Source organism: Vombatus ursinus, unplaced genomic scaffold (assembly GCF_900497805.2).
Source record: "Vombatus ursinus unplaced genomic scaffold, bare-nosed wombat genome assembly UNPS02006874.1, whole genome shotgun sequence".
Lineage (NCBI taxonomy): Eukaryota > Metazoa > Chordata > Mammalia > Diprotodontia > Vombatidae > Vombatus > Vombatus ursinus.
Window position 1 is genome coordinate 7,934,983 of NW_020946652.1, and position 12,577 is coordinate 7,947,559.

General features: G+C 59.0%; 1 protein-coding gene across 2 annotated transcripts in view; it reads right to left on the reverse strand.

Moving 5' to 3' along the window:
- Positions 1 to 11,910, reverse strand: part of ATP2A3 (ATPase sarcoplasmic/endoplasmic reticulum Ca2+ transporting 3) — a 99,119-nt gene extending 87,209 nt beyond the window's left edge. For both annotated transcript variants that reach the window (XM_027848841.1, XM_027848840.1), the window contains exon 1: positions 11,793 to 11,910. In XM_027848841.1, the coding sequence (XP_027704642.1) occupies positions 11,793 to 11,910 (118 nt within the window). The remainder of the gene's footprint in view (positions 1 to 11,792) is intronic.
- Positions 11,911 to 12,577: the final 667 nt, after the last annotated feature.

Below are 12,577 nucleotides of genomic sequence, written 5' to 3' on the forward strand. Positions count from 1 at the left end.
AAGAGAACAGGAGTGTCACTGAGGACACAACCCTAGGATTCCCTCGCCCCCATGTCTCTCAGACTGCCCCCTAGCCACCTGACAAGTCAGTTCATCTCCTCAGAGTCTGGGATTCTCCCAAAATGCTCAACATCAGCCCTAGACCTGGGGTCCCCCTGTCTGCCCCCTCTGCTAGGCCTGCTCTGGGGCAGGCAAGTTCCCACTCTGCCCTACAGCCCCTCCTAGGTGGGCCTCCACACAGCCAGGGAGGGGGCAGCCTCCCAGGTTATGTGGGACTGAGCATCAGATTCCAGAGCTGCCCCAAAGCTGCCACACCACCATGCCCTCAGCAGGGCCACCCGGGGCCCTTCCTGAAAGGCACCAAGGAAGGAATGCCTGAAAGGGGGAGGGTACGCTATTGGGCTGTAAGAAATAATGAAGAAACGTTCTTTCCCAAGAAACCTGGGAAGACTCATATGAACTGACGCAGGAGAACAATGTATCCAATAATAGCAACATTGTAAAGAGAAGCAACTGTGGAAGGCTTAAAAACCCTGATCCACATGGTGACCAGCCACGCTTCCAGAGGACCCCTGAAGAAACGGGCTTCCAACCTCCTTCCAGCCTCCTCCCAGGGGATGGTGCCCAGAGCTGGCACCAGGGCACCATGCCCCCAGAGTTACCAGAAGAAGGATGGCAAACCCTGCTCTCTCCCCTCCCAGCAGAATTCCCCCTTTCTCTTCCCACCCTCCCTGGGGAAGGGGCTATAGATGCAGGTGAGGAGGCAAAGGCTGGGCAGACTGCTGGCATCCTGGTGCCCCAGAAGCTCTGGAGCTCTGAACTACGCACAGCTCTCAGGCATGCTGGCTTCCTATTTGATGAGGCACACTTTCCTCACTGACCACATCTTCCTACTTCGGAGCCTCTATTCAAAGGGCAAGATTGCCTAACTGCCCAGCTAGCCAAACCCCAAAAGGAAGCGGGCAGGCATTTGAAGTGAGCCGTCAGTTAGCGGCCCTGCAGCCCGTGGGGCCCCCGGAGGGAATCGGACCCCTCCTCTGGGACGAGTTCTGGGGGCAGGATGGAGCAGCAGTGTCCTGGGCTGCTGCCCTCTCCACAGCAGATTTAATAAAGTGACCGTAAGGGTGGGATGGGTGGGCTGAGCAGTTCAGGGCATGAGACTGCCTTGTTCTGATCCAGTGTTCCCATCTGGAAAATGGGAGGAGATGGGACAGCCCTGTTCCTGGCAGCACCGAAAACACTCCTGAAAGGTGACCAACATTTGTGTTCTTGACATTGCTGGTCAATTCGAAGTCATGCCACTGACCACACCTAGTGCCAGGGCAGCCACACACTTGCCCAGACACTCTCAGGAAAACGAATGTGCTGAGAATGATCTCTGCTCCCAGCTGAAAGTCATCTGTACCTCAGACCCAACTCTCCACACCAGAAGGGCCACTCGATGGGGCAGGAACGTTTCTAAAAACATCAATGACAGCAGAGCAGACTTGGGGGAGTTTGATGGATGAGGTGCCCTGGGACAAAGTCTGGGAGTCAAGGATTTAAAGAATTCCGGAGGGAAGGAAGAATCCTTTCCTGTGTCCCTTATGAGCTCAATCCAGTTTTTCCTGTCCTGACCATCTCGAAGGGGATAGTCAGGGAGCCAGGGACAAGGCTGGCCTGGCAGGAGCCTGTGGGAGAGAAGGCCCCAAGGGCCAGGCCACCCTAACAGGCCCCAAGGAGCCACTGGAGACCTCCTGGGGTGATGGGCGGTGGCGATGCCCAGCGTAGCCCAGCCCAGGGGGCCTGCAGGCTAAGTGCTTGGGGCCCCTGCCTTTCCCCTCCCCCAAAGCTGGGCAGCAAGGCTGGCAGGCTAGCGCTGCAGGAACAGCCCTTGTGTCGGGAAGGCCGTCACAAGCCATCTATTGCCAGTGCCCTCCTCCTTCCTTAAATAGTGAAAACCAGTATTTCAGCTTTTCCAATGTCAACTCAAGGGAAAGAACAGTCACATAAACACACCCAGGCCCCTTTCTATAAGGAAGACAAGAAGCGGGGAGCGGGATTTGAGATGTGTGTGCCTAACAATAAAACGAGGCATTGTCATGTTATCGGCAAAGGAGGGGGGCCAACACACCCAGAAGCGCCCAGAAGGCACGGGCCCACGCCCGACTTCAGGGACAGACAAGGCTCTCCTTCCACGAACGGCCAGTGGCTCCCCCAAACCAGATCACCCCTGCTCCGGCACTGGCAGCACATCCCCCGGCCCCCACAGACCCCGTCCTGGGCCCCGTCCCACCACCTGAAGCCATCGGAGAAGACTGGGGCAGGATGGGACAGCCTGCGAGGGGCTGGGCTGGCCATCAATACTGCTCCAGGGGCAGAGACGGGGAGGGCCGGGGCTTGGCTGGGGCACCTGCGCCCTCGCCCTGGGTGCGTCTGCAGGCCTTGGTGCTCGCTGCCCATCATTACCCGTCACCACCCCTCATCCCCCACACCACCCCCCACCGGGACAAAGTTCACAGCAGGGAGTAGGGAGGGAGGGAGGGAGTGAGCACAAGGGCAGGAGATGAGGTGCAGAAAGACCTGTCCGGGGTCACACGGCCAGTACCCAATGCTCCTGGCTGCTGGCTCCCAGACCCCCTCTTCCCAGCAGGGGGCCCACCTCTGCACACAGTGAGTCCCTTCCTGACCACTCCAAAGAGACCAAAGGCAATTATTAGGAAGTGAGCCCACGTGGCCCCTTCCCTGGTGCCAGGGACCCGCCAAGAGCACCCAGGAGCAGCGGAGACGACAGCCTGGCGCTGGAGGGGAGGAGTGGAGATCCTGGGCCCAGCTGGAAATGTGGGGCCAATCCCCTCAGAAGAGGCAGACAAGGGTAGGGATCAGAACGGAGGTCATCAACTTTGAGGGTCACCGTCCTTTCCTATAGAAAGTGAAGCCTCCAGCCGAGAAGGAAACAGCAGGGACAGTCTGGGGTCAGGAAGCAGGAGCCCCTTCCCCACAGGCTGAGTGCCCTGCCGGCCAGGAGGCCTCGGGGAAGGGGCGGAGCCCAGCTGGGGAAGGGCATGGCGAGCATCTGAGCCAAGCAACCCACGCCATTTCTGTCCCATGTGTCTGCTCCCTCTGACCCCTGCCCTTGGCGACCCTCCCCCAGAAACACAGCCATCCTGGGCCCGTGCTGTGCTGTGGCAGCTGTGCTAGCATCCAGCTGGGCCTCAGGGGGCTGAAACGATCCACAAGCGGTCAGTCCATCACCTCCGATAAGCCAGAGGATCTCCCTTGGAGTCCCCAACAGGGAAGCCATCGGGGTCCCCAGGAGATCATCTCCTCACCAACTAGGCCTGGAAGCTTGGAAGCCAAGGACAAAAAGCCCCTCACTGAAAGGGGGAACTGGAAGAAGGGGGAGCATGAAGAGAGCAGGCCCTCTCCCACAGTCCTCTTACCTCCCACCGCCCTGCCTTTGCCTAGGCTGTTCCCCATGCTCCGCACTGCTTTGTGCCTGCTGCTGGAGGCTGGTTGGTTGCTAACATCTTCCCCTGGGAGGTCACCTCCCACCTGCCTGGTGAATACCCACAGTCATATGAACGCTGTCCCCCTCAGTGGCCGGGGCGCTGCTGGAGGGCAGGGCTGGTTTCTTCTGCCTTTCTTTGTCTGCCCAGCGTTGAGCACGGTGCCTGGCCCACACTAGGCATGAAAACCTGCATGCCAAGCCAAGTTTCTGGCCAAGGGCCCTCACAGCTACCCTGGACCCTACAGGCCACCCCATCAGACATTTGCAGGCACCCAGAGTCTCCTGGAATAAACAGCCCCCACCCTTCGCTCTGAAGAAGACCTGGGGGTCAAAGGGATTTCCAACTCACTCACGTGATGTGACTGCTTAAGGAAGCTAAATAGATATAGGGCTGCACTGGGAGGGCCAGAGCCCCGAAGAGAGAGGAGAGAGTCCCAGCATCCTCTGCTCCTGTCACACACCCCCTTGGAAGCCGGTGGGCAGTTCCAGGTCCCACACCTCAGGGAGGATGTGGGTCAGCTGGAGGACAGCCAGAGGCAGGAAGGGCCCGGCACCCCCGGCACCCCTGTCATCAAGTATTAGAGCCGAAGATTCTGGGCAAAGGGCACAGTGGGGTACAAGGACCCACGAGGCTGCTCCCTGCCTGCCTCTTGCCTTCTTTAGGGTGGGATCAGGCTTCCTCTGCTTGGCCCCAGGGGAAAGCCTTAGGAGCAAGGGATGAAAGCCATCAGGAAAACCTCTCTGCCCACAAGAGCCCTGCCCGGCCCCTTGCGAGAGGCGGGTGTCCCTCCTTCAGTCACGGTGGGCCCTGTCCAGCTCTGTTGGGCTGTGTTCACCGGCACTCCCTAGTCCCAACAGTTCTGCGAGGGGCCTCTCAGGCAGGCACACATCTGGTGGTGGGCAAGGAGAGGGAGCCCAGGATGATTAATTAGAGATCTAACCCCTGGTGAGATTTAGCCAGGGCCTGGCCTTTGCAAGTTCACCCCAAAGGGGCAATGGGCCAAAGAGGGCTGAGGGATGTCAGAGAGCCCTTAAGCTTTGGCTTAACCTCAGCCCAAGCCCAGGCCTAGGCACCAAGGGCCCAGGGCAGAGCTGGGCAGAGGGTTTTCTCTTCTCCTTATTCAGGTGGGCCAAACCTCCAGAGACCCTTGCTCAAGAGCTGGGCAAATCTGCTCTTCAGGGCCACTCTCTCTCTCTCTTTCAAGGGGCAGAGAACAAAGTGATTGTACCATGCCCACATGCCAGGGAGGCTAGCTCAGGAGGGAGAGCCCTGCGGGAGCATGAGGAACCCAGGAGATGCTGGGCCAGGAGAGAGGTTAGAGGAAGCCCCATGAGCAATATCCTGCCTCCCCCACCCCTCTGAGCAAAGAGCCCGGGCAGGACAGGACAGCAGGAAGACAGAAACTGAGAAATCATTAGCTCAGATGCCGATAGTGTCATAGCAATGGGGGTAGGGAGCTACACAGGAAGCAGTCACTGGAGATAAGATTGCCCCCATTTTACAGATGAGGAAACTGAGGCTCAGGGAGGCCAAGTGGCTTGCCTAAGGTCACACAGCCAGCAAGACTTGACCTGACCCTGAGGCACTGCTCCACATTGTCATCGAACTAAACTGACTTAAAAGAGGATGGTTTCAATCCATCGACCTGTGGCTTATGTGCAATGAGGCCAGCACGCATCTGCTGTGCCGCTGCTCTGAGTTCAAGCCTCAGCTCTGACCCAACCTGGCCATGTGACCCTGGGCAAGTCGCTGAACACCTCAGTGTCCCGGGTGACTCTGACAGGGGTGGGGAACCTGCAGCCTCGAGGCCCTATGTGGCCCTCTAGGTCCTCAAGCACGGCCCATTTGAGTCCAAACTTCATAGAACAAATCCTTTTATAAGGGCATCTGCTCTGTGAAGTTCAGATTCAGTCAAAGGGCCGAACTTGAGGACCTAGAGGGCCACGTGGGGTCTAGGGATTGCGGGTTCCCCTCCCCTGCTAAGGCGTCTGTGTGCTGCTCTCCCTGCTTTTGCTATTCTCGTTGCTATTCTGAATGCCTTGCCAAGCCAATGCCATCTGGTATAAGTCCACCTACCTTCCCTTCAAGGTCCAGCCGTTCACACGCCTCCCTTCTCCTTCTCCCCCTCCTCCTCCCCTCTCCTCTTTTTCCCCTCCCCCTCCCCTCCCCCTCTTCTCCACCCTCCTCCTCAAGGGGATGGGATCTGCCTGACCCCCTCACCTTCTCTAAGGCCCACCTCATGCATCCATCATTGGCCAAGTCAAGAAGGTGGTAAACAGGAGTGATCCCCTTGGCCATCTTGGGCTTAGCACAATGCTGAGCACACAGTAGGTGCTTAATCAATGTTTATTGAATTGACTTGAACCTATGGTCTTTAAAGACTGAAGCCTCTGGACAATTGCCCTGTGAGGCCGGTACTGTAGGCACTGGTATTTCCAGTGAAATGTGATATTTTCAGGTGAAGAAACTGAGGCTCAGAGAGAGGGTGTGACTTGACCTGGTCACCCAGCATTGGCTTTCCTGCCTCAGAGCCTGCAGGGATCCCCTCCAGGAAGGTGCTGAGAGGGTGGCTGACGACGGAGACCTCAAGAGAGGCACTGTCCGCCCTGGAGAGGCTTTCATTCTGCTTAGAGAGTCACGGCATGTGACCAACCCCAGGCCAATCCTGGCTCTGCCACCTGGACAGTCAGCACGCATTTAGTGAGCACCCACCCACTCTGCACCAGAAATGGTGCCGAGCCCAGGAGACACCAGAAAGGGTAAAACTACCATCCCTGCCTTCAAGTAGCTCAGCCTGATGGGGGTGAGAACATGCAAACCAACAGATACATACAGGCTAAACAGGAAGTCATCTCTTTTTAAAATACATTTATTAAACACCTACTACGTACCAGACACTGGGCTAAGTGTTTTACAAATATTATCTCATTTGGTCCTCGCAACAACCCTGGAAAATGGGTGCTATTATGATGCCCATTTTAAGCTGAGGAAGCTGAGGCAGAGGTGGAAGTGACTTGCCCAGGGTCACACAGCCAAGAAGTATCTAAAGCTAAAGGATTTGAACTCAGTTCTTTCTGAAAGAGGGGAAGGAAACCAGGAAGGTGTTGAGTGCTGGGTACCAGCCCTCTCCGGACCTCAGTTTCGTTGTCTGTAAAATGCAAGGCGCCCTTCCAGCTCGGAATCTTAAGCCCCCATTAGTTTGGTCTGTGGGGTGGGGGGATCAAGGCACAGAGGACCGTGAAGAGGACATAGGCCGCGCAAACAGACAAGTGACTGCTGGCTCCCCTCCCCCATTCCTCCTGCCAGTGTCCTGGCTCCACGAATAGCCTGGGCCCTCGATTTTCTTGTCTGTAAAAGAGGGGTGATAACATCTGCCCCCCAAGGGTTACTGGGAGAAGAGGCCTCGAGGAGCACAGAGCCAGCTGAGATCTCAGGGCCACGGACACGCCACGAAGACGCAGAGGCAGCAGTGACTACTTCTACAACAAAGTACTCCTTATTACTCTGGTTCTCATCTCCCCGGGAGGAGATGAGCTCCCTGAAGGCAGGGACTATTCTTGGCTTTCCGTGTGCATCCATCCATTCCCCAACCTCCCCTAGAACACAGCAGGCATGGCAGGTTTGCGGAATCGACTGATGGGATGGTAGGAAAAGGGAACGTCTTTCGTCTGCCATCACTTTTCCATTCGCTGTGGGTACCAAACCTCCTTGAGTCAGATCCACAAGGTCCTGGGCCGTGCGCTCCAGGCTCTGGCCTCACGGACTTTCCTGAGGCTATATTTGCTTTGAGACCAGATCTAAAGACAAACCCCACCCCCAGCCCCTGGCATGCTAGGCAGGGAAGAGAGAAGCCAGCAGGCCGATGAATCAGCCCTGAACAGATGCACCGAGGGTGGAGAAGGTGGGGCTCCAGCCGGGAGATTAGGGGGGCTGGCAGGTGAGCCAGAGTCCCCCTCTCATGGCCCCAAGGGCATCAGGACACAGCCCTGAGGCTTGTGCGCTTCTGCTGGGGGCAGGGGGAAGATGGGCATTCCTTCATCCACTGAATGCTGATAAGAGGCCCCAGGCCCAACCTGCCTGCATGTCCAGCTTCTTCAGAAGAGGAAGCCGACATCCTCCTGCCCGCCCTCCCTCATTTCCCCCACCAAATACCCAAAAAGCGATATGATATCCGTAGCTGTCAGCTGGCCCTTAGCAGTCATGCGGTAGCAGTGACCTTAACAGTCATTGAAGCTGAGCAGATGACTGGGCCAAGACCCCACAGCCACATCCACAACCAGTGGCCCCCTCCCCCTTTGGCCTTCAATCTAGAACTGGAAGGGCCCTGTCCAAGGTCCCCAGGGAGGATCTACATGGCAGAGCCTGGAATGGAACCCTGGTCCTGGGCACTTTCTGCGTTCTTGGTACTGCCCCCTAAACATGGATGCTTTGGACGCAAATACTGGGGAAAACTGTGATTGAGACAGGGTGGAACTGTTGTACTGCACTGCTGGAGCTGACCATTTCTAGGTCCTCTCCCCCACCAACCGCAGTCAGCCCTCAGCTGGACACACACACACACACACACACACACACACACACAATTAGAGGGCCTGGGTCTAGAACGGGAAGGGACCTTAGAGAATGAGTCCAATAACCCATTTTACAGAAAGGAAAGTTGAGACCTCTGGGGGCGAGGAGACTTGTCCAAGGTCGTTTGAGTAGGAAATAGCAGGGTCAGAATTTGAACTCGGGGCCTATGTCTCCAGAGACAGCCCCTTTTCCACTATTCCCCACTGCCTCTGCCTTCTGTCCCTCCACTGACCACACACACAAGCCTGGAGCCTCTGCTCACCAACAGAAGTCAGAAGCCGGCTGACCATCACTCCCTTCCAAGACGTTGAAGGCCAGCCCTGCTGGGAAAGGAGCACATTTCCGGAGTCTGAGCTCCGGAATCCCTGACAGCCCATCCTGAGGGTCTGAGTTCCAGGTCCAGGCCATACTCAGGCCCCAGCTGCCAAGGCCTGGGGGAGAGAGGCACCAGCTGGGCGAGTCCCTCCCCCAAACAAGTGGAAGGGCAGCATTTCACCCGCCCACTGGCCCTCTGTTCCAGGCTGTACACACAGAGGGCTGGGGGCGGTGAGGCTTGGACCCCACTCCAGCAACCTGCGCCCAAGCACGGAAAAGCAAGTGAGTCAGCACTTGCCTTCCCCCCCCCCAGATGCCACATACCCACTGGAGAAAAAACATACTCAGGAATAAGGCAAGGGATATAGGCCGGGACAATCCCGCTCCCAGTCACACAGCCACCCTTAGGCCTTGGACCAGAACCCAGGTAGCACCCCCTCACATTTACTGCACCTCTGCTCCCACCCATCATGGACCCCCCAGGGATCACTGCAACCAAAACAAAACCACTGGCCCTAGATGGAGGCTGGAGAGGCTGGGAATGCTTGGGCTCTGCTGGCCAAGCCTTTGGGAAGCCAGGGTCCCTGTACCCTGAGGCTACTTAGAAGGGCATCGGGTGTCATGGGGGGAGGCCAAGCACCCATGTCGGTCAGCTCTCACTTAGAGTCCTCCCCTGCCCCCCTACACCAAGCCCAGAAGACAGGCAGGGCATTTTACAGATGAGGAAACTGAGGCTAAAGGAGAATTTTTCTAGGACTCTACAGGCCTCTCACCCCTCAGTTTGAAGAACTTTTGCCTCAAGCAGCCTCCCTAAGGCTCTGGGTACCAGATAAAGCTGCCCCAGCTGGTGGGGCCTCCAGGCTCCTACCCCTTCTGACAAGTGCAGGGCTGAGTGCAAGCTCTCTCCTCACCAATCACTTCACACCCTCAGGTTCTGGCCAGCCTACCAAGGGGGATATTCAAACATCTTATTTATCTCTCCAGCTCCTCCCACAAGTTAACTAAATATAGGAACTCAAAAAAAAAAAAAAAAAAAAGGCAATCTTCTGCCCCGGAAAGATAATGTTTACACCAGTGACAGCTTGAATAAACAAATAGAAACCCCAAACCTACACTTGACAGCTGTGGAGAACAGCCGCGCTCTGCAGGGCTGCAGACAGGCCGGCCCTGGGTGCAGGGAGGAGTGACCTGCAGAGCCTCGGGCAGCCAGCCTGCACCAGGAAGGTGGGCTCTGCTCCGCAGCACTGGGCAGTGGAGGGAGGAACAATAAAGCTCCCTGCCCTGACACATGGCAAGGTTGGTGAGGCAGGCAGGGCAAGCCTTCTTGTCCCCATTTGACAGAGAGGAAAACTGAGACTTGGGAAGAAAAGTGACTGGGCCAGGGTCACACCGACGGATCACTAGGCATGACTGTCTCGCCCCACAAACCTGCTGCTCACTCACAAAGCCAGCCAGCTTCCTGGAGGCGCTGACAGGACAGCTTCAGGGAACTAAGAGCTCAAGTCAGGATGATGGAATGATTCCCCCACAGGGCCAGACTTAAGGCTGACCTTCCAAGGGCAGGAAGATGAGGCAGGCAGGAGAACCCACTTCTGCCTTTGAAGCAGGCTCCAGGAGAGCACCAGGTGGGAACAGATGAACTGGAGCCTGGCTCTGATTGGCCCTGACCTTCGTGAGGTCACAGGCCCACCACCCAATGAGAGCCTGTCCAAGAACATCACTTTGAATTGAAATCCTGGGGTGGGGGGAGGAAGCGGTGACTGTACTCCTGGCTTATCCCCAGGGTGTCCTTGGGGATCCTGGATCGCGGGCCTGGGACAGACAGCAGGGGAGAAAACCCTCTTCGCCCTCTCCCCCACCTCCACTGAGTCATTCAAAGTGAGGCGGGACAGGAAGAGGTGCTTCTGGAGAGGTGAACCGGCTCGGGTTCAAGCCCCTGTAGTCCGAGCTCCAGCAGGTCTCTGGGCCCCCCTCCCGGGGTTGCTGGGTGCTACAAGGAGCCAACAGATGTCCAGCTCTCTGTAAATGGGAAACACCTACTAAGTCCACACAGAGTGAGTGTGTGAGTGTGTGCGTAAATGTGTTTGAGAGTGTGTGTGTGTTGTGTGTGTTGTGTGCGTGCGTGTGTGTGTTGTGTGTGTGTGTGTGTGAAACAGCGAGTGAGTGTGTGTACACAGAGCCTGAGGCCTGAGCAGCTCGGGGCTTTCCCATGGACTCCCTCAGGGGATGTCACTCAGGGGCCCTGGGAAGATAAGCAGGGCTACCCTTTTGCTTCGCTGAGCCTTACAGATGAGGAAACTGAGGCTAGCGCTGGCCAAGGAAGCAATGCGAGGCAGAAGGCCTGGGTTCTGGGGCCAGCTCCACCACGGACTTGCCCAGCTCCCTCCCCTGTCGGGGCCTCGCATCTACCTCTGCACAAGGAGGGAGCAGAGCTAGGTGACTTTCTAAGGCCCCTTCCGGCTCTCAGTTCCCCGGTTAGACGGAAGCAGTAACAGCTCTGGGTCCTAGAGTCAGTCGATGCCGAAACCCATACTGACAGCCAGGGCCCTTTCCCTGCCCGCCTCCTGTGCCACGGCCAGGGCCGGTCTCGGTCCTCAGGGGGCAGCGGGCTGCAGCCCTGAGGGAGCCCAGGAGAGAGGCGGGGTGCGCACCAGAGGAGGGGAAGGGGGTGCTGGCTCCCAGGTCCAGCGTTGCCTAGGCTACCCATCCAAACTCTATTTCGGCCTCAGGTCAGAAGGAGCCTCAGTTTACCGAGGAAGAAACTGAAGCCCCAGCTGGGCAGGGAGCCGGCCATGGTCCCCCGGCCGAGAAGAAGCCAAGGCAGCATGTGAACCCCAAGCCCCCATTGCAACCCCTACCCAGCAAAGGCAGCCGGCGGTCTCACTACCGACTCCTGGAGCGCCCCGCCCCCGGACACCCACACGCTCTTCTCCGGGTACAGGAGCCTCGGGAACTGCCGCAGAAGCGCCTGGGGCCTCATTTCCGCCCCCCCCCCCGCCTGGGTGTGGGGCCCCCGAAGGCGGGGGTGGCCTCAGCCGAGAGCCTTGCCGCCGCCACAGCCCCAACCCCAGCCCCGGGTTCTCATCCCTCCTGGCGCTGGGAGCCTGGGCAAGACCTTGCACGTTTCCAGGCTTCCTCAGTTTCCTCATTTATGCAACAACGAAGGACTTGGGCACCGTGGGCTGACTCTACATCCCAGCCCCGACGGGAGACCCCTGCCAAGCTCGCAGCCCCTTCCCCAGCCTGCTGCTATTCGAGCCGCGAGTGGGGAGCCAGGGATGCAGAGAACAGCCCCCCCACCCACGCCTCCCCTCCCACCCCGGCGCGCGGCCCCTTGCCCAGGAGTCTGCGCTGTGCCGCGGGCCGGGGGTGGGGGTCCAGGGGTGCCGGCGGCGTACTCACGCACGCACTCACCATTGAGCCCGTACTTCTGGCGGCTGCAGCGGACCTGCTCGGGGCTCAGCCCGCAGCTCTCCTGCACCGAGAAGCGCCGCAGCACCGCGGCGGCTGGCTGCAGGTGGGCGGCCTCCATGGCTCGCCAGGGGCGCACGCAGGCTGGCACGACCGGCCCTGGAGCCCCGCGAGGTGCAGCCTCCCAGGAACTTGGCCCGCGGGCGGCCTGAGCCGAGGAACCGGCCTGGCTCGGGGTGGGGGGCTGAGCCGAGGGTGGGGTGTGCGCCCGCCCCACTGAGCTCGGGGAGGCGCGGGGCGGGGGGCCGTCCCGGGCTGAGCCGCGGACAGGGAGGGGAGAGGGAGAGGGAGAGAGACCCGCTACGGGGGAGGGGGACGGCCCAGCCCGCCGGCCGGGACTCGTAGCACCGCCCTCTGCCCGCCCCCTCCATCCCAGGGGGACCGCCCCGGGGCCCCGCCTTGGCCTTCCATTGGTGGTTCTGGGCGCCTCATTTGCATCGGGTCCCCCAGGGGGAGCAGGGCAGTATCCTCCCCTTCCCCTCTAACCACCCCCACCCCGTCTCCCCCTCCAGCAGGCCCCCCTCCCCCCAGGCCAGCTGCGCTTCCTACACCGCCCGCCCGCCCGCCTACTCGTGGGCAGCTTCCGCCCGGGCAGCCCTGCCCCCTCTCCCTCCTGGGGCCGCTGGATGCTCCCCCGCTCCGCCCCGCCCTCCAAGGCCGGCGTCCCCAAGGGGCCCCTGGAGGTCACCTGGGCCAAGCCCCCCATTTTACAGATAGCAAAACGGAGG